At 44.6% G+C, this 20,370-nt stretch overlaps 1 protein-coding gene across 1 annotated transcript in view; it reads right to left on the bottom strand.

The window, feature by feature from the left end:
* The window catches only part of LOC115135506 (phosphofurin acidic cluster sorting protein 1-like), a 28,251-nt gene extending 12,396 nt beyond the window's left edge, over positions 1 to 15,855 (bottom strand). The window contains 23 exon segments of the mRNA XM_029670258.2: positions 224 to 343; positions 524 to 762; positions 901 to 1,036; positions 1,141 to 1,183; positions 1,371 to 1,413; positions 1,990 to 2,107; positions 2,477 to 2,587; positions 3,867 to 4,021; positions 4,126 to 4,232; positions 4,360 to 4,464; positions 5,088 to 5,223; positions 5,354 to 5,471; positions 5,474 to 5,504; positions 5,651 to 5,728; positions 5,823 to 5,916; positions 6,019 to 6,236; positions 6,341 to 6,424; positions 6,565 to 6,656; positions 7,010 to 7,154; positions 7,305 to 7,430; positions 7,600 to 7,689; positions 9,352 to 9,439; positions 15,338 to 15,855. Of these exon segments, the coding sequence (XP_029526118.2) occupies positions 224 to 343; positions 524 to 762; positions 901 to 1,036; positions 1,141 to 1,183; positions 1,371 to 1,413; positions 1,990 to 2,107; positions 2,477 to 2,587; positions 3,867 to 4,021; positions 4,126 to 4,232; positions 4,360 to 4,464; positions 5,088 to 5,223; positions 5,354 to 5,471; positions 5,474 to 5,504; positions 5,651 to 5,728; positions 5,823 to 5,916; positions 6,019 to 6,236; positions 6,341 to 6,424; positions 6,565 to 6,656; positions 7,010 to 7,154; positions 7,305 to 7,430; positions 7,600 to 7,689; positions 9,352 to 9,439; positions 15,338 to 15,534 (2,674 nt within the window). The 5' untranslated portion in view covers positions 15,535 to 15,855.
* Positions 15,856 to 20,370: the final 4,515 nt, after the last annotated feature.

The following is a 20,370-nucleotide window of genomic DNA, read 5'->3' on the forward strand; positions in this document are numbered from 1 at the left end:
CTATTAGACGAAGCACAGTGATAACTCATTAGGTTGAAGAATAAATAAATATCTGACATTGTATTCCCGTTTGTGCTTTTAGATTGTTGATAACACAGTTGGGAAATCAACAAGCTAGCTGTCTTTTTTGAGTGGGTGAATTTTTAAAAAAGGTTGAAATCTCATTGATCAACAGCTCAACCAAATATGACCCACATGTCCACGTTGAAATGACGTGGTGTACCTTTTAGGCTGGTCTGCTGCTGCTTGGTAGAACAGATGAGTCTGGTGATGCCCTCAACCACCTGGCTTTTAGAGTCCACATCCCTCTCTTTGGGCTTCTTCCCCAGGAATATGGTGGAGACTGTGGACACGGAGGAGATGAGCACACAGAGGGGGGGGGGTTCAAACCATAACAGCATGCATCCATTGCATACTTCTCCTTTCAGTTAGTACATTTACCTAGTCATTATCTACCCCAAATTAGTTGATTGACAAACTGCATGTGCTGGACAGTCCACTATCTTCCCACCCTCCTCCTCACCTTTCTTGTTCTTCTCCTTGGTGACCACAGTCATAGCCATGGTGTTGGCCTGGGGCTGGTTCTCAGTGGAGCCCCCTCCTGGCAGCCTGCTGACCTGCAGGGAACGGAAGGCACTCTTCAGGGTGTTCTTGGAGCCCTTGTCACACCGCTCCCCGTCCTTCTTCCGCTCTGAGCATGTCGCTACCCAATAATCCACCGTCAGCCCAATGGTGTCCACCCCATGGGACATATTAGGGCTCCTGGGAGAGAGGTAGAGAGTGTGGCAGACAGTGTACGAAAAACAACTATTGCTCAACAATGTACTCAAAAACGTGTTTAACTGCAGGGATGGGAATTAACTTCTCATGTTAGACTGTTGTACACTGTGGTTGTCATACCCCAGACCGCTACTCAGGGAGGGAGACGGAGGTGGGGTGACAGCCTCTCTGGTCATCCCTGTGGGAGATCCATGGGCGGGTGGGGAGGTGGAGGGAACAGCCAAGCTAACACTAACAGCCTCCTCAGAGTCTCCACCTGTAGGCCCAAATCAACACGGTCCTTAACACTGCTCAGGGACAGACTGGAGAGAGAAAGGTAAACATTAACAGACAATAGGTACTCCAGAAATATGAACCCACCTGAATACGCCGGATTCGGTTCAATCAACCCTACTTTCACCACCTGTTTCACACACAGGGATCAGTTCATTAGTATCAGCATTACACTCCAGGGTTGTACTTGGGAATCGTTTGGATATCCCTCGTCTGTCGGTTTGCATTGAAGCAATAATTATGATAGAGGCATCATTTGCCAAATTGACTGCCTCAATGTTAGTATTGATGGAAACCATCAGTACTGATTTACTTACCCCAACAAAGGGAACAAATTTCTGGTAAGAGTCTTCATCATATCTGGTAAGGTGGAAATAATGAGTGGCCAATAAAATATTTGTCTTCCTAAAACATACCTGATTAACATCATATAAACTGAGTGTACAAAACATTAAGAACACATTAAGAGCACACCCCCCTCAATTTGTCGGGGCATGGACTCTACGAGGTGTCAAAAGCATTCCACAGGGATGCTGGCCCATGTTGATTCCAATGCTTCCCACAGTTGTGTCAAGTTCACTGGATGTCCTTTGGGTGGTGGACCATTCTTGATGCATACAGGATGATATTGAGTATGAAAAACCCAGCAGCGTTGCAATTCTTGACACAAACCGGTGCGCCTGGCACCTACTACCATACCCCGTTCAAAGGCACTTCAATCTTTTGTCTTGTCCATTCACCATCTGAACGGCACAAACACACAATCCATCTCTCAAGGCTTAAAAACCCTTCTTCAACCGGTCTCTTCCCCTTCATCTACATGGATTGGAGTAGGTTTTAACAAGTGACATCAATAAGGGATCATAGCTTCCTGTCGTGTGCTCTTAATGTTTAGTACACGCAGCGTAAATCAGCCACGCAGGCCACTCCACTCACGTCTTGTACTTGCAGGTGAGCATGGCCTCAGCGATAGGCAACTGGTGTGTGACAGAGACACTGTTGATGTACTGGCTGATCCTCCCAGCCACGTCCACGCCGTCTGCAGCTGGAGCCGCTGGGAGGGAAGGGGAACAGACAGTCAGTCTGTAGGGAGCGCAAGGCTGTGACCAGATCTGAACTGACTAACCCTAGTAACTAAGGAAGAGATGGGGCAGCTTGCAGAGAGCGCATCCTCCAGTCAAATACCATTAATATGCTGATCAAGGCAGATTAAGTTCCCAAAGACACACGCTCGACTGCTTTCCAGCTCAGTGGAACTGTTTGTAAAACAAAGCATATTGATTTATAAACTGAAATGAAATAGTCCTTCAGTCTGTGTTGCCACTAATAGCACAAAACGAAAAGCGCCCTTGTGAGCGAGAGAGAGAGAGAGAGAGAGAGCAAGAGAACGAGAGCAAGAGGGAGAGAGAGGTGTGGTGTTTACTAGAGTGAGGGGGCTCCAGGCGACTGAACAGGTCTCTCCAGGCATTGTCCAGGAACACAGAGCTGTAGCGAGGGTCCAGGGAGGCTAGGTGCTTAGCGACAGGGTGACAGCCTGGAGGCAGAGTAGAGGCAGCCACAATGAGTCACACACCCAACCCACTCAGTACTGCAGCTCTGAGCAGAGCAGCTGTACCATACTGCGCTTCAGCTATATGTGACATAATGACTGGAGCAACTCATTGTCAGGAGGAGGTATCAGAACATGAGAGTGGGTGTTTTTGTAAATCTTTGTTTATGCTACAGCTGAAGAGGCGTATTTATTTATTTATATATATATATAAGCATTACATAACCATGCTAGATATGTACCATACTATCCCACTGGGCACAAACTGGTTGAATCAAGGTTGTTTCCACGTAGTTTATCAACATACTGTAATGTGGAATCTACGTGATTTTTGGTTGAGATGGAGACGTGAATATAACGTCTCAATTCTTAATTTGTAGACAAACTGGAATTAACGCCAGACTTAAGTCAGTGGCACAGATTGAACTATCCAAGCAGAAGATTCATCTCCTTCAAATGAGGATATTGGGTTGCGTTGACAACCAACCACAATTCAATAGGACTTTTGTTATCCAGTAAACAGCCTAAAGTCAAGGCTATCTTACAAACGAATGTAACGTTCAACCTTAAAATGAGTAACACATTCATGGCCTCATTTTGAGATGACTGTAAATATAAATGTCTTCTTATGTAATCATATAATGTGGCATGCATATAGGTGGTCGCAGGTCTGCGGAGATCTTCACAATTGCTGTCATAAATCTGCGCAGAATCTCAAACGGCATTGATCCCTCACACCATGTACTTTTCATGTAATCTCAACTGCAATCTTGGTCATTTGGATGTGCTATGAGATGAAGCACAGAGTGGTAACACATTCATCTCTTGTAAATAAGCAAACAAAAAGGATCTGACATTGTATTCCCATTTGAACTTGGCTGTGCTTTTAAAAAATGGTTGAAAGTGAAGTGAAGGACCTTTGGGTGACAAGTAAACAACAACAAAAAAAATCGGACATTGTTTTTTCATTGGAATGTGGTTGTGCTTTTAGATGGTTGAAATCATAGTGATGACACATTGGAAATTGAACTAACTTTCGGATGTCTTTTTGACTCGGTGAATATAGGTTGCAATCTCATTGAGCATCGACTCAACCAAATATTACCCAATTTTCCACGTTGAAATGACATGGTGTGCCCAGTGGGAAACATCTTACAGCAGTCACATTGTATAATACTGATCTTTTAGACCCAAGCACTGTGTTAAATGATATATAACATATTTATATTACTGTTCTCAGGACCTGAACCGGTCTCTCTCTCACCCAGGGGGACCACCAGGAAGCGGATTAGGCTGAGCCAATCAGATGTTTTGTTGGCCAGCTGAGTGACAAAGAAGTGCAGGATGGCCCCCAGGTAGCTCTGTCCCCCTGCCACCACCACCTTGACGGGCGGCGGCGTGGACGAGTTACAGTTACAGCTGCGGGGAGAGGAGGGCGGGTTTAGTGGACCACAATATAATAGGTTCCCTTCATTACCACACGATACATTGAACCAGCGATTATTGATTAATTGGCTACTCACAACTTTTGGATGCGCGTGAGAAGGGTGGTGAGGACAGCCTGAATCTCCACCCCACAGCAGGTACACACTAACGGCTGCTTTTGAGCCAGCAGCACCTCGGACACATACTGCACACACGTTTACCAGAGGCCACAAACACATAGACACAGATGAACACACATACGCAAAAGTAAATATGTCCACAGGGGAATGGAGGAGTGAGATAATGGAGGTGAAGATTGAAGTGAAGAATACCTGTCCCTGCCAATCACTGGTGTTGACCAGGACCAGGCTGTCCGGGAGGGTAGTGTCTGAGGAGAAGATCTGATTCAGCTGGTCATACACAGCCTTCCTGGGCACCTGCACCCACCCACACACACACACACACACACACACACACCCACCCACACACATGCTTCAATGAAATCCATCAACACAACAGGACAGTGCCTGTATGCAGCTCTAAGCGAGAAGTCAATTGCGGGTCTCAACTTCCTGCTGAGAGTAAGAATCTCAGAACACACAAGGTGAAACTTCAATATTCGGTAGTAGTTGGTAGTAGTTTTCCTCTTGTGATGTCAGTCACTGACAGTCACTCAATTAGCCCATGTCAGCTCACATTTTACAGATTGCTAGGTAAGTTAGTCTAGCCAGCTATATAAATGTTGTAGTATGTCATGGCTGAATTACTGACCGGGCACATCAAGACTCGAGGCCAGTAGCCATGATCTCCTGAGGGCCCCCATTGATTTAGTTAGTCAGTCTCACTCAGAGATTATATGAACCTGTCAAGTAACTGCAAAATGTGTAGAATTGCAACATTTTCTCTTTGCCCCAAAGCTAAATTTTTATTAACTTTAAAGCTACACATTTGCAACAGGATCACCACCACTCTGGATCACCCTCTGCAAACAAATCCTCAGCTCCATGGTGAGTATGGGTACGGACTAGCTCTGGTTAGGGTGGGGGGGGTGGGGGGTCACCTGTGGGGTGTGGCTGAGCTCCGGTGACCTTTCACTGTCAGAGCTGTTGGTACGTTCGCTTAGTGGCTTGGACAGCGCTCGCCTCTCCTTCATTGGTGTCCCACGTCTCTGCCTGGGTGTGTGCCCGCCATCCAACCTGGAAAAAACACACTCCTACTCACTGACAGTCAGTACCCACACAGAAAATATGACTACGGCAGAAAGTGAAGGAGTGCACATGTAGCACTGGAGGGTTTTGTGTGTGTGTGTGTGTGTGTTAGACTGACCTGGGGGAGGGCATGGTGGTGTAGGGCATGCTGGTGTGGCTCTCACTCTTGCTGCTCCTCAGTTCCCTCATTGGGGTCCTGGGTAGCTGCTCTGGGACAGAGACAGTGATGCAGGGGTAGTGTCCAGAAACATCTCCGGATCAGTCAGCACCTAAACACACCGACAGACAGCCAGACAGAAACACATCCTAACACCGCACAGGCCTCAAAACATACAGAGGCCACCAATGAGCGAGGGGGAAAATAAGAGGGGGAGGGAGGGAGGGAGGGAGGAGGGGGGAGGTTAGAGGGTCTCACCAGGGTATCTGTCTCAGAGTCGTCCAAGTTGCGGGAGCGAGAGCGTTTCATCTTGCCTGACGGAGGCTGCTCACCTTGCTGAAAGTCAGACAGCAGGAAAACAGTGGTAAGAGGGAGTGCCAGGGGACATCTGGACTTAGAAGGCCCAGCCACCCCCATGTACTGTACTCACTGGGCTCAGGGTGTCTCTGGGCAGACTGCACCTGCTGTTCAGACTGCCAAACTCGGTCTGCGAGCTGGACTGGGACATGCCCTCAAAGAAGGGCCTGAACGTTCAGAGAGAAGAGAGATTGCCAGAGTTCTGTTAGGTGGATGTTTGTCAGAACATACATTTCCGTTACCTACAGATAAGTCCGACTTCTCATGACCTGAGTTTGGGTTTGGGTGTGCTGAGGACGCTGTCCGTCTCCTCCATCTCTGGCCCGCTGTCATTGGGGTTGTACATCTCCAGACTGTCATAGAGCTCATCCAGGTCCTCCTCCACATCACGGATGTGCTCCTGGGACACGTGCTCCAGGCCAAAGTCCACCTCATCAGACACCTTAAACCTCTTCAACAAGGCCACAAACTTCTGCTTGATGTTGGGCTGCCGGGTTAAAGGAACACGTAGATATCAAACCGGTTGACTAGAACAGCGGCAGGTAGTCCCAACGCCACAGAGACAGGCAGACGAGTAGACTGGATGCTTACATGAGCTCTGGTGATGGAGGCTGTAGAGGTGAGTTTGTGTCTGTGCTTCTTCTTCCTCATGTCATCCTCTTCGTCAAACAGATACTGGAGAAAAAAAAAGAGGGAGGGTCAACTTCGTGCTCAAACCGGACAAACCCTCCATCCACTCTGCTGTACGCCGGCTTAAATGCTTGTATTGAAGCAGTGTGATATTTTTCTGAGTGTCGCTCCCCCCCCCCCCCTACCTGGCTGTGAGCAGGGTCATCACTCCCGTCCTGCTCTGATGAATAGCTCTCCTCGTCTTCCTCCGAGTAGTTGTCAATGTCAGGGGAGCGGTCTGGTAGTTACAGGGAGCCAGATAGGAGATGTGTTATGTATGGGTGTGGGGGTCCAGTATGATGTGAAAACTATTTAAACCTTGTGTCATATGGACAGGCAGTGGCTGACTCTCTCAAAAGACGATCATGGATGATTGCATTTACTGACCATGGTGTGGCACGTACACATTGAACTGTTCAATACACTGACATTCTGGATACTTAGACAACTCCATATAAGCAAATTGCAGAATAGAAAAAAATAAAATAAATAACGTTTAAAAAAAACAACATTTTACTTTCTGATTCCTTGTTCATGGCCTTATCGCCCTCGAGCCTGTCCCCTTTGTCTTTCACTCTGTGTCTCCCTTACCAGACATCTTGGCCTTGGACATCTCGTGGTCGATGGGCTGGCTGGAGAGCGAGTAGACCCTCATCTCGGCCACAGGCACAGCTGTGTCCTTCACCGTGGTGTGGAGACCCAACACACGGGCTCCCTCACTGGGGTGCTGCATCACCTGGGGAGGAGAGAGGAAAGGGGGTCAGGGAGAGAAAGAGAGATTTGTGGGGGGGGGGGGGGGGACAATTGATGGCATGTTGTACAAACAAAAGCCTGAATGATCGTAGTCATGGCAGATAACGGCTGCGGTGAGGTGTTGCCCTCTTACCTCTGCCATGTTGATAAGGCCCAGTGCCAGGGTCTTATAGCCCAGAATGGTGCGGTTCTTGTACCTCTTCCTCCTCTGCAGCATGATCTGCAGTCTGTTGGCATCTCGCTTCAGAAAATGTGGATACTGGAGGAAGTACAGATGAGAGATGGCGAGGTTGACAGAATCAGACATGCACTTAAATCATGCACTGAAAATAGAATCTCTGGGACATTTAAAAAAAAAAGTCTGACTCTCATCCACAATTCATTTGCATACACATAACTGTCTGTGCAAACACCCCACGGTAACTCACTTGCAAGGAGAACGTTAGCTGAAGATCGGTCTCGGTAAGTCCAGGCGATGACAACAGGATTTCATTGGACCGTAAAATGCGCTTTGATCCCTAAGAAGATATTCCAAACACGTTACAATACATCTCCTGCATATATTATCCATGGATTACAGATAAAAGGGTCTTATAAGTCACTAGTGTATTTAAGCAATAAGGCACAAATGGGTGTGGTATATGGCCAATATACCACGGCTAAGGGCTGTTCTTATGCACAACACATTTTATTGTGAAACAAACAAGAAATAAGAATAAAAAACAGAAAACTTGAGTGTGCATAACTATTCACCCCCCCAAAGTCAATACTTTGTAGAACCACCTTTTGCAACAATTACAGCTGCAAGTCTCTTGGGGTATGTCTCTATAAGCTTAGCACATCTAGCCACTGGGATTTTTACCCATTATTCAAGGCAAAACTGCTCCAGCTCCTTCAAGTTGGATGGATTCCGCTGGTGAACAATCTTTAAGTCATACCACAGATTCTCAATTGGATTGAGGTCTGGGCTTTGACTAGGCCATTCCAAGACATTTAAATATTTCCCCTTAAACCACTCGAATGTTGCTTTAGCAGTATGCTTAGGGTCATTGTCCTGCTGGAAGGTGAACATCCATGCCAGTCTCAAATCTCTGGAAGACTGAAAGAGGTTTCCCCTCAAGAATTTCCCTGTATTTAGCGTCATCCATCATTCCTTGAATTCTGACCAGTTTCCCAGTCTCTGCCGATGAAAAACATCTACACAGCATGATGCTGCAACCACCATGCTTCACTGTGGGGATGGTGTTCTCAGGGCGAGGAGAGCTGTTGACCTTGTGCCAGACATAGCGTTTTCGTTGATGGCCAAAAAGCTACATTTTTGTCTCATCTGACCAGAGTACCTTCTGCCATATGTTTGGGGAGTCTCCCACATGCCTTTTGGCAAACGCCAAACTTGTTTGCTTATTTCTTTCTTTAAGCAATGGCTTTTTTTCTGGGCACTCCTCCGTAAAGCCCGGCTCTGTGGAGTGTACAGCTTAAAGTGGTCCTATGGACAGATACTCCAATCTCCGCTGTGGAGCTTTACAGCTCCTTCAGGGTTATCTTTGGTCTCTTTGTTGCCTCTCTGATTAATGCTCTCCTTGCATGGTCTGTGAGTTTTGGCCCTCTCTTGGCAGGTTTGTTGTGGTGCCATATTCTTTCCATTTTATAATAATGGATTTAATGGTGCTGTGTGGGATGTTCAAAGTTTCTGATAATTTGTTTTATAACCCAACCCTGATCTGTACTTCTCCATAACTTTGTCCCTGACCTATTTGGAGAGCTCCTTGGTCTTCATGGTGCCGCTTGCTTGGGGGTGCTACAGACTCTGGGGCCTTTAGAACAGGTGTAGCTATACTGAGATCACGTGACAGATCATGTGACACTTAGATTGCACACAGGTGGGCTTTATTTAACTAATTATGTGACTTCTGAAGGTAATTGGTTGCAACATATCTGATTTAGGGGCTTCACAACAAAGGGGGTGAATACATATGCACTTTCCATTTTATTTTTATTTATTTTTTCATTTTACTTCAACAATTTGGACTATTTTGTTTCATGAAATCCCCCCAAAAAATCCATTTAAATTACAGGTCGTAATGCAAAATAAGAAAAAACGCCAAGGCGTTTGCAAGGCACTTTATGTACACTTTGTCGAAGGGACGGCGGTGTGTGTGTGTGTGTGTGAAGAGCGCCACCTGGAGTTTGACTGCAATGACAACAGAGGTTAGGTCTCTGTCCAGCTCCTGAAGTATCACCAGCTTCTTCAGAGTAACTGTGAAGAGCCTGGGTTTAAGGAGAGAAAAAGGGGATATTCATATTTCTCTGTTTTAGTCTGTGAATTCAGTGAATAGGTACCAACAACATGAGAAAGTGTCAGTCGAGTCCTTGACAATAACAAATCTTTTTTTTTAAATGTTGGCTGAGAGTGGTAGAGTATCACCCTAGATGTGTAATGTAAATTGTAAGCGGGAATGGTTCGGTGAGGATGGTGGCCAACAAAAGCACTTTAGGAATATTAGGCTGCAGACATAAATCACAGATCACTGTATTCCTACGGGCAATTCGTGGTTCCAAGTACTTTATTTTTGGACAAAGCAGAGACAGATTGGCTGGCTGGGATTTATCTGCGTAGATGAGAGCTATTCAGACAGAACAGGACACTCAAGGAGAAACAAAAAAAAATGTCATCCCTCTCAAGGTAGAAGCCACTATGGGCTCCAAAAGACACAACTAGGTCTACAGCCTCATTGTTGATTCTTAGCCAAACAAATTGAAGCATTGCATCTTGAATAACCTTTAATTCCATTTGGGTCCTAGGTGCAGCACTCGGCCTCACGTCACAAAGATTGGGTAATAGGAGAGGGTTCCGTATCTGCTGTTCCTCCCTAATTAAATGTCAAATTCACTACAAACCTTGGCCTCTCCACTCACTACACCATTAAGAGAGAGAGACGCTGGAGAGGTCTACCAGAGAACATCTGATTGGGTTAGGAGATTAATGGTTAATAATTTATATATTCACTAAAAGCCAAATGCCAAACAGATATATGGCACTATAGGCTAAATAGAAATACACTACATTACCAAAAGTATGTGGACACCTGCTCGTCGAACATCTCATTCCAAAATCATGGGCATTAATACGGAGTTGGTCCCCCCCCCCCTTTGCTGCTATAACAGCCACTCACCTAGGGAGACTTTCCAGTAGATGTTGGAACATTGGTGCGGGGACTTGCTTCCATTCAGCCACAAGAGCTTAAGTGAGGTCGGGCAATTAGGCCTGGCTCGCAGTCGGCGTTGCAACTCATCCCAAAGGTGTTCGATGGGGTTGAGGTCAGGGCTCTGTGCATGCCAGGTAAGTTCGTCCACACTGATCTCGACAAACCATTTCTGTACGGACCTCGCTTTGTGCACAGGGGCATTGTCATGCTGAAACTGGAAAGGGCCTTCCCCAAACTATTGCCACAATGTTGGAAGCACAGTATCGTATAGAATGTCATTGTATGCTGTAGCGATAAGATTTCCCTTCACTGGAACTAAGGGGCCAAGCCCAAACCATGAAAAACAGCCCCAGATCATTATTCCTCCTCCACCAATCTTTACAGTTGGCACTATGCATTGGGGCAGGTAGCGTTCTCCTGGCATCCGCCAAACACAGATTTGTCTGTCAGATTTCCAGATGGTGAAGCATGATTCATCACTCCAGATACAGCGTTTCCACTGCTCCAGAGTCCAATGGCCGCAAACTTTACACCACTCCAGCCGACGCTTGGCATTGAGCATGGTGATCTTGTGTGCGGCTGCTTAGACATGGAACCCATTTCATGAAGCTCTCAACGAACAGTTCTTGTGCTGACGTTGCTGCCAGAGGCAGTTTGGAACTCGGTAGTGAGTGTTGCAACCGAGGACAGACGATTTTTACGCGCTTCTCGCTTCAGAGATCCCATTCTGTGAGCATGTGTAGCCTACCACTTCGCGGCTGAGCTGTTGTTGCCCCTAGACGTTTCCACTTTACAATAACAGCACTTACAGTTGAGTGGGGCAGCTCTAGCAGGGAATTTTTTTACAAACTGACTTGTCGGAAAGGTGGCATCCTATGACGGTGCCACGTTGAAAGTCAGGCCATTCTACTGCCAATGTTTGTCTATGGAGGTTGCATGGCTGTGTGCTCGATTTTATACACCTGTCAGCAATGGGTGTGGCTGAAATAGCCGAATCCACTAATTTGAAGTGGTGTACACTGTACAGTGCATTCGGAAAGTATTCAGACCCCTTGAGTTTTTCCACATTTTGTTACATTACAGACTCATTCTAAAACAGATTGAATATTTTTTTATTCATCAATCTACACACAATACCCCATGAGAAAGCAAAAACAGGTTTTTAGAAATGTATAAAAAAACAAAAAAACATAAATACCGTATTTGCATAAATATGGGACTTGAAATTGATCTCAGGTGCATCCTTTTTCCATTGATTATCCTTGAGATGTGTCTACAACTTAACTGGAGTTTACCTGTGGTCAATCAAATTGATTGGACATGATTTGGAAAGGCACACACCTGTCTATATAAGGTCCCACAGTTTACTGTGCATGTCAGAGCAAAAACCAAGCCATGAGTACAAAAGAATTGTCTGTAGAGCTCCAACACAGGATTGGGTCGAGGCACATTTCTGCAGCATTGAAGTTCCCCAAGAGTGGTCTGCATCATTCTTAAATGGAAGAAGTTTGGAACCACCAAGTCTATCTAGAGCTGGTTGCTTGGCCAAACTGAGCAATCAGGGGAGAAGGGCCTTGGTCAGGGAGGTGAGCAGGAACCTGATGGTCACTGACAGAACTCCAGATTTCCTCTGTGGCGATGGGAGAACCTTCCAGAAGGACAATCTCTGCAGCACTCCACCAATCAGGCCTTTATGGTAGATTGGCCAGACGGAAGCCACTCCTCAGTAAAAGTTTTCCAAAAGGCACCTAAAGGACTCTCAGACAATTAGAAACAAGATTCTCTGGTCTGATGAAACGAAGATAGAACTCTTTGGCCTGAATGCCAAGTGTCACATCTGGAGGAAACCTGGCATCATCGCTAAGATGAAGCATGGTGGTGGCAGCATCATGCTGTGGGGATGTTTTTCAGCGGCAGGACCGGGAGACTAGTCTGGATTAAGGGAAAGATGAACGGAGCAAAGTACAGAGAGATCCTTGATGAAAACCTCATCCAGAGTGCTCAGGACCTCAGACTGGGGGAAAAGGTTTGCCTTCCAACAGGACAACGACCCTTATCACACAGCCAAGACAACACAGGAGTGGCTTCGGGACAAGTCTCTGAATGTCCTTGAGCAGCCCAGCCAGAGTCCGGACTTGAACCCGATCAAATATCTCTGGAGAGACCTGAAAAATGCTGTGCACCGACACTCCCTATCTAACCTGAAAGAGTTTGAAAGGATCTGCAGAGAAGAATGGGCGGAACTCCCCAAATACAGGTGTGCCAAGCTTGTAGCATCATACCCAAGAAGACTCAGGGCTGGAATCACTGCCAAAGGTGCTTCAATAAAGTACTGAGTAACGGGTCTGAATACCCATGTAAATGTTATATTTCAGTAAAATAAAGTTTTATACGTTTGCAAAAATGTCTAAAAACCTGTTTAGCTTTTTCTTTATAGGGTATTGTGTGTCGGTTGATGAGGGAAAAAAACTATTGAATCAATTTTAGAATAAGGCCGTAATGTAACAAAATGTGTAAAAAGTCAACGGGTCTGAATAGTTTCCGAATGCACTGCATATAAACAGTTGAAGTCGGAAGTTAACATACACCTTGGCCAAATAGATTTAAAATCAGTTTTTCACAATTCCTGACATTTAATCCAAGTAAAAAAAGTCCCTGTCTTAGGTCTGTTAGGATCACCACTTTATTTTAAGAATGTGAAATGTCAGAAAAATAGTAGAGAGAATGTTTTATTTCTTTCATCACATTCCCAGCGGGTCAGAAGTTTACATACACTCAACTAGTGTTTGGTAGCATTTCCTTTAAATTGTTTAACTTGGGTCAAGCATTTTGTGTAGCCTTCCACAAGCTTCTCACAATAAGTTGATTGAATTTTGGCCCATTCCTCCTGACAGACCTGGTGTAACTCAGTCAGGTTTGTAGGCCTCCTCTCTCGCACACGCTTTTTCAGTTCTGCCCACAAATGTTCGATAGGATTGAGGTCATGGACTTGTGATGGTCACTCCAATACCTTAACTTTGTTGTTCTTATGCCATTTTGCCACAACTTTAGAAGTATGCTTGGGGTCATTGTCCATTTGGAAGACCCATTTGCGACCAAGCTTTAACTGATGTCTTGAAATGCTGCTTCAATATTTCCACATAATTTTCCTGCTTCATGATGCCATCTATTTTTGTGAAGTGCACCAGTCCCTCCTGCAGCAAAGCACCCTCACAACATGATGCTACCACCCCCGTGCTTCACGGTTGGGATGGTGTTCTTCAGCTTGCAAGCCTCCCCATTTTTCCTCCAAACATAACGATGGTCATTATGGCCAAACAGTTCCATTTTTGTTTCATCAGACCAGAAAAGTACAATCTTTGTCCCCATTTGCAGTTGCAAACCGTAGTCTGGCTTTTTTTAATGGTGGTTTTGGAGCAGTGGCTTCTTCCTTGTTGAGCGGCCTTTCAGGTTATGTCGATATAGGACTCGTTTTACTGTGGACATAGAGACTTTTGTACCGGTTTCTTCCAGCATCTTCACAAGGTCCTTTGCTGTTGTTCTGGGATTGATTTGCACTTTTCACACCAAAGTATGTTCATCTCTAGGACACAGAACGTATATCCTTCCTGAGCAGTATGATGGCTGCGTGGTCCCATGGTGTTTATACTTGTGTACTATTGTTTGTACAGATGAAAGTGGTATCTTCAGGTGTTTGGAAATTGCTCCCAAGGACCTTGTGGAGGTCTACAATTTTTTTTCCTGAGGTCTTGGCTGATTCATTTTTATTTTCCCATGATGTCAAGTAAAAAGGCACTGAGTTTGAAGGTAGGTCTTGAAATACATCCAATTGACATCCAAGGTACTTGTCAACATACTATTTTCAGAGCTCACCATACAGTGTGTGGACCACTTTAAGAGGAACAAATCATTTTCAACCAGCTCTTCTTCAAATCCACCCACGTCTTCTCTCCATTTTCCCTGCCAGAGAGAGCACCCCCGCAAGCAGCCTTTACCTTAATACAGGGGTCCTTCTAGAATCCACACGCAACCCCACTCCTGCCCCCTCTTTTCTATTGCTAGCCTACATCAAACGCCTAACAATTCAGAGTTAGACAAAAAAGCAGTATCAGAAACATTTTGGAATACTGTTCAAATTTAACATTGTTAGTAATAGTGGAGGAGTATTCCCCGATTAGCAACGGTCCGTAGGCGTATGTATATCGGTATAAAAGTATTAGCCAATCTCTTGCCTCTAAGTATATACTGTGCTGGACAATGATTTATTCTGACAGCATGTTGTTTTCCTGTGGGGTTTAGGAGCAGCTGTCTATGGCACCCTGTCTGTGTCCCCAACAGAGATATGCTGATTTGGAGGCTTTACATCCTGGTCAGTCATGATCTTGCACTTCCTGATGCTGATTCTTCATAACCATGGTCCTCCAAATATAGTTTTTCACTGTAAAGTTGAATGAGATCTTCCTTTTAAAATGGCAATCGTATTGTTTGTACTGCATATTGCCCCTTTAAAGACACCCCCTAACCTTCACTACCATCAGCAATAACCTATCACTGCAGGCTAAATGTATCTATGTGAAGAGCACACTAACTTAATAACTGACAATTAATTTACAGTTGCAATCACTTGACCTGATGGTCAAAACAAAAACTGCTGTCATACTTGGAGTAATTTGCAGCAGTGCAAAATGTGTATTATTCAAAGGCAAATACAGAATTATGCTATTTACTTAAACTTTAATCATATTAAATGTTATTTTCATTAACTCATACATTTTTTACAACTTTTATTCAACCCTCCTACATAACTTCTCTTGAGGGCAAAACAGGTGACTTCTTCTCACCGATTCAAAATCATTCCTAAATCAACACCCGACCACAGAAGCCGATAACCTATATGTGATCTGATCCAGACTGGAAACCACGACTGTCAGAACCAGCCATGGAGTTTAGACGGCCATACCTGGGCACACAGCTTGGAGATGAGCGATCAATTTCCCAGGTCGCATACAGGTTCATTTGAACCGGACGGTTCGGGACGATCGTGACGGTCTTGTACGGCTGCATATGTGGAGATGGTGTGCCCCCAGTCCGCGGGATACCCCCTCTCTCCGACATACTGGAGGTGTTTTGGATGTGGAAGAAAATACCTTCTGTCATTCAGCTCCCTGACTTGTGCATACAGATATTTTCATCATACACTGAAGCTTCAAATTGCGCTTTCATATCCACATAATTCCATGCCTTCTTGCTTGCATTTCATGCTTTTCTGTTCTGCAGTCCACAGTTGATGTGATATGCTCACAAGTGCGATGTTTTTATTAGCAGGAAGCGGAACTTGCCCTCCAGGGAGCACAAGAGAATAGCTACGCCTCTCGTTAAAGACGCACTCTTTACTTGTACAATCTCTCAACAATAATAATGTCAGAGTCAGAGCGTCACAGCAGGTGCATACGGTATGTTGTGTGCGTGCTCGCTCGCTCTCTCCCTCTCGCCCTCTGTCCCACCCACACAGTGATAGAGTGCTATTATTGTAACGCGAGCCTCTCAGAGCTGCCATCCACACTATAGGGAGAGGAGGCATGGTACCAGCACAGTGGTCCCTTGGAGCATTAGGGTATCCTACTCATTATTACACTAAACAAAAAATAAAGGCAACAATTTCAAAGGTTTTACTGAGTTACAGTTCATATAAGGAAACAAGTCAATTGAAATACATTCATTAGGCCCTAATCTATGGGTTTGACGTGACTGGGAATACAGATATGCATCTGTTGGTCACAGATACCTTAAAAAAAGGTAGAGGTGTGGATCAAAAAACCTGGTCTCAGACGATCCTGCAGGTGAAGAAGCCAGATGTGGAGGTCCTGGGCTGGCTTGGTTACACATGGTCTGCGGTTGTGAGGCCGGTTGGACGTACCAAATTCTCTAAAACGATGTAGGAGACAGCTTACGGTAGAGAAATTAACATTCAATTCTCTGGCAACAGCTCTGGTTGACATTTCTGCATTCAGCATGCTAATTGCACGCTCCCTCAAAACTTCAGACAACTGCATTGTGTTGTGTGACAAAACTGAACACTTTAGAGTGGCCTTTATTGTCCCCAGTACAAGGTGCACCTGTGTAATGATCATGCTGTTTAATCAGCTTCTTGATATGCCACACCTGTCAGGTGGCTCGATTATCTTGACAAATGAGAAATGCTCAGTAACAGGGATGTAAATACATTTAGTGCCCAAAATTTGAGCAAAATAAGCTTTTGTGCATATGGGACATTTCTTGGATCTTTTATTTTAGCTCATGAAACATGGAATCAACACTTTACATTGCGTTTATATTTTTTGTTCAGTCTCTTGCAATGCTCAAAATGACAGTAGATGTCTTATTACCTAGAGCTGCTATTGAGTTACATGCCATTTGTTCTACTTTGTTGCCATTGTGCTCTGGGGTTACATTGTGCAACCTGAGACCGGGAGATGCACGATAACACACCTGCAGACAATATTCACATGTTGCATTTACCTTTTTTTTCAGTGTAGTTATTTACTCTGACCTTAAAGGGAAATTTCAAAATTGCTCTACGTCATATTGATGGTAGATGCAAGATTTTTTTTCTTTATATATATATATATTTTTTAACCTTTATTTAACTTGGCAAGTCAGTTAAGAACAAATTCTTATTTTCAATGACAGCCTAGAACAGTGGGTTAACTGCCTGTTCAAGGGCAGAACAACAGATTTGTACCTTGTCAGCTCGGGGATTCGAACTTGCAACCTTTCGGTTACTAGTCCAACGCTCTAACCACTAGGCTACCCTGCCACCCCTAACCCCCAACCCAAATAAGTGACCCTCCCCTATAACCAAAACAATCATTAAAACAAAGTGGATAGCTGAGAACACTACTGTCTACCCTTTAGACAGAACCTTATATATGCAGTTTTATAAATTGTTCTTCATCCTGTAAGCATTACATGGCAACGCAGCAATTTTGATATTGCACAGGGCTGTGGGCCAGAAGGTTGTGGTTTCACAGACCACCGTGGACTATCATCGTGTTTGAAGGTCCGAGAAAGAAAATGGCCTTTCATAAACTTTTCATGCAATGCTACAATTTTACATATGAGTGGAATCTTTAATAGCATACACATTACCGGAATTACAAGCTAAGCATGGACAGAGAGATGGGCCTATGTGTTCATCTTATCAGATTTCTCCAATGCCAAATCAGTTTGTCTTGTTCACAATGAAACTGACACTGTTTGCAAATAGTTAAAATCAGAGACCTCATTAGGAATCTGAGCATGGCACTTTCAAAAGTTAGGCCTACCTTTCCACCCCAGACAGAGTAGGCCTACAGACACAGGAAAATGTACACTTTAACTGCTGGCTACTCTTCTACTCTTCTTCACAAGTATTTCCCTAAAAGCTGTCTGTGTATAAACATCTTGTATTGTACATAAAGTGAACATCTTAAGGATTAGCCCCTTTTTTTCAATTTGCCGCCTAAAACGACAAATCTAACTGCCTGTAGCTCTGGCCCTGAAGCAAGGTATGCATATTCTTGGTACCATTTCAAAAGAAACACTTTGCAGTTTATGGAAATGTGAAATGAATATTGTAGAATATAACACAATAGATCTGGTAAAAGATCATTTAAAAAAATAAAAACTTTATTTTGTATTTTTTTTGTACCATCATCTTTGAAATGCAAGAGAAAAAACATAATGTAATATTCCAGCCCAGGTGCAATTTATGTTTTGGCCACTATATGGCATCAGTGTATGTGCAAAGTTTTAGACTGTTCAAAATGTTGTATCAAGACTGCCCAAATGTGCCTCATTTGTTTATTCATAATTTTTCATGGTCAAAATTGTGCACTCTCCTCAAACAATAGCATGGTATTATTTCACTGTAATAGCTACTGTAAATTGAACAGTGCAGTTAGATTTACAAGAATTTAAGCTTTCTGCCAATAGCCAATATGCTTGTGTCCTGGGAAATGTTCTTCTTACTTACAACCTCATGCTAATCACATTAGCCTACGTTAGCTCAACGGATAGTGACAGAATTACATTACTTCCCCAAGCAAAGTAAATGTTTTGTCTCCTCAGTTATATAAGGTTGTAGCTCAGCCTCTGAATTGTCGAAGAAACAAAACAATTATATCCCCATATGCTTCGGAGGCACGTCTTTCTCGGGTATGTTATAGCTTGTTTCTAGCATAAAGCATCGCAGAACAAAGCTAAGGGGGTAGTGCCTATGCTTTTTGACATTTTCTTTAATAAAAGGTAGGCCTATGGCATACTCTCAATTCGAGTTTTGGTTTTAACTTAACAGCCCTTCACTGACAAGGCAACCAACCAACACGAAGGTGTCTATTTAAAGAGTGGGTGGAGGAATTGACTGACAAATCTGTGGATATAGCAGCCAATAGCCTAATTTTGTCTGTTAAACAGGTAGTCCTACCTCTTATATAGGAAGAAATAGGCTCCAACACAAAGCCCTCTTGTTGGTTGAAATTAATTCATTTCCAATTATGCCTTCTCGAATTTGCCTAGGCTTGTCTGCTTAGGCTATACTGTAATGAAATTATGCGCGCATCATTGGCTTTCCTGTCAGATCTTGGTCGCGTTTTGAACCAAATAATTGATTAAAACACTGTTTTTCATTGAAGGTCAACAGTAGCCTCAGTAGCATGGTGTAGCACCGTGGTGTAGCCGGAGGACATCTAGCTTCTGTCCTTCTCTGGGTACATTGACTTCAATACAAAACCTGCAGAGATCATCCGTTCACCTACTCTGCATCTCACAAAGACACAGCGGTTGGAACCAAACATTTCTAATTTGGACTCATCAGACCAAAGGACAGATTTCCACCGGTCTAATGACCATGAATGCCTGATTCACGCCGTCTCCTCTGAACAGTTGATGTTGAGACGTGTCTGTTACTTGAACTCGTTGAAGCATTAATTTGGGCTGCAATTTCTGAGACTGTTAATAAGTCTAATGAACTTATCCTCTGCAGCAGACGCAACTCCGGGTCTTCCTTTCCTGTGGCCTTCCTCACGAGAGCTAGTTTCATCATAGTGCTTGATGGTTTTTGTGACTGCACTTGAAGAAACTTTCAAAGTTCTTGACATTTTCCGGATTGACTGACTGTCACGTTCTGACCTTTATTTCCTGTGTTTTGTATTTAGTTAGTATGGTCAGGGCGTGAGTTGGGTGGGCAGTCTATGTTTGTTTTTCTATGATTTGGGTATTTCTATGTTTCGGCCTAGTATGGTTCTCAATCAGAGGCAGGTGTCATTAGTTGTCTCTGATTGAGAATCATACTTAGGTAGCCTGGGTTTCACTGTGTGTTTGTGGGTGATTGTTCCTGTCTCTGTGTTTTGCACCAGATAGGGCTGTTTTATGTTTTCTCACGTTTGTTGTTTTTGTTAGTTATCTCATGTGTAGTTTCTTTATAAATTAAAGAACATGAATAACCACCATGCTGCATTTTGGTCCGCCTCTCTTTCACCAGAAAACCCTTACAGAATCACCCACCCAACTCGGTCCAAGCGGCGTGGTAAACAGCAGCGACGACAGTAGCAGCAGCAGCAACAGCGGCCAGCATCACAGGAGGAATGGACATGGGAGGATGTATTGGACGGCAAGGGTTGCTACACCTGGGAGGAGATCCTGGCGGGAAAGGATCGCCTTCCATGGGAACAGGTGGAGGCAGCTAGGAGAGCAGAGGCAGCCGGAGAGAGGAGCCGGCGATATGAGGCAGCACGGCAGTGCGACAGGTACGAGAGGCAGCCCCAAAAAAATGTTTTTTTTTGGGGGGGGGGGGCAGACGAGGTGTGGTACTAAGCCAGGTAGCAGACCTGAGCTCACGCCTCGTGCTTATTATAAGCAGCGCATTACTGGTCAGGCACCGTGTTATGCGGTTAAGCGCACGGTGTCGCCAGTGCGTGCCCATAGCCCGGTGCGCTATAGGGCAGCCCCCCGAAA

The sequence above is a fragment of the Oncorhynchus nerka genome, linkage group LG10 (genome assembly GCF_034236695.1).
Source record: "Oncorhynchus nerka isolate Pitt River linkage group LG10, Oner_Uvic_2.0, whole genome shotgun sequence".
NCBI classification, from domain to species: domain Eukaryota; kingdom Metazoa; phylum Chordata; class Actinopteri; order Salmoniformes; family Salmonidae; genus Oncorhynchus; species Oncorhynchus nerka.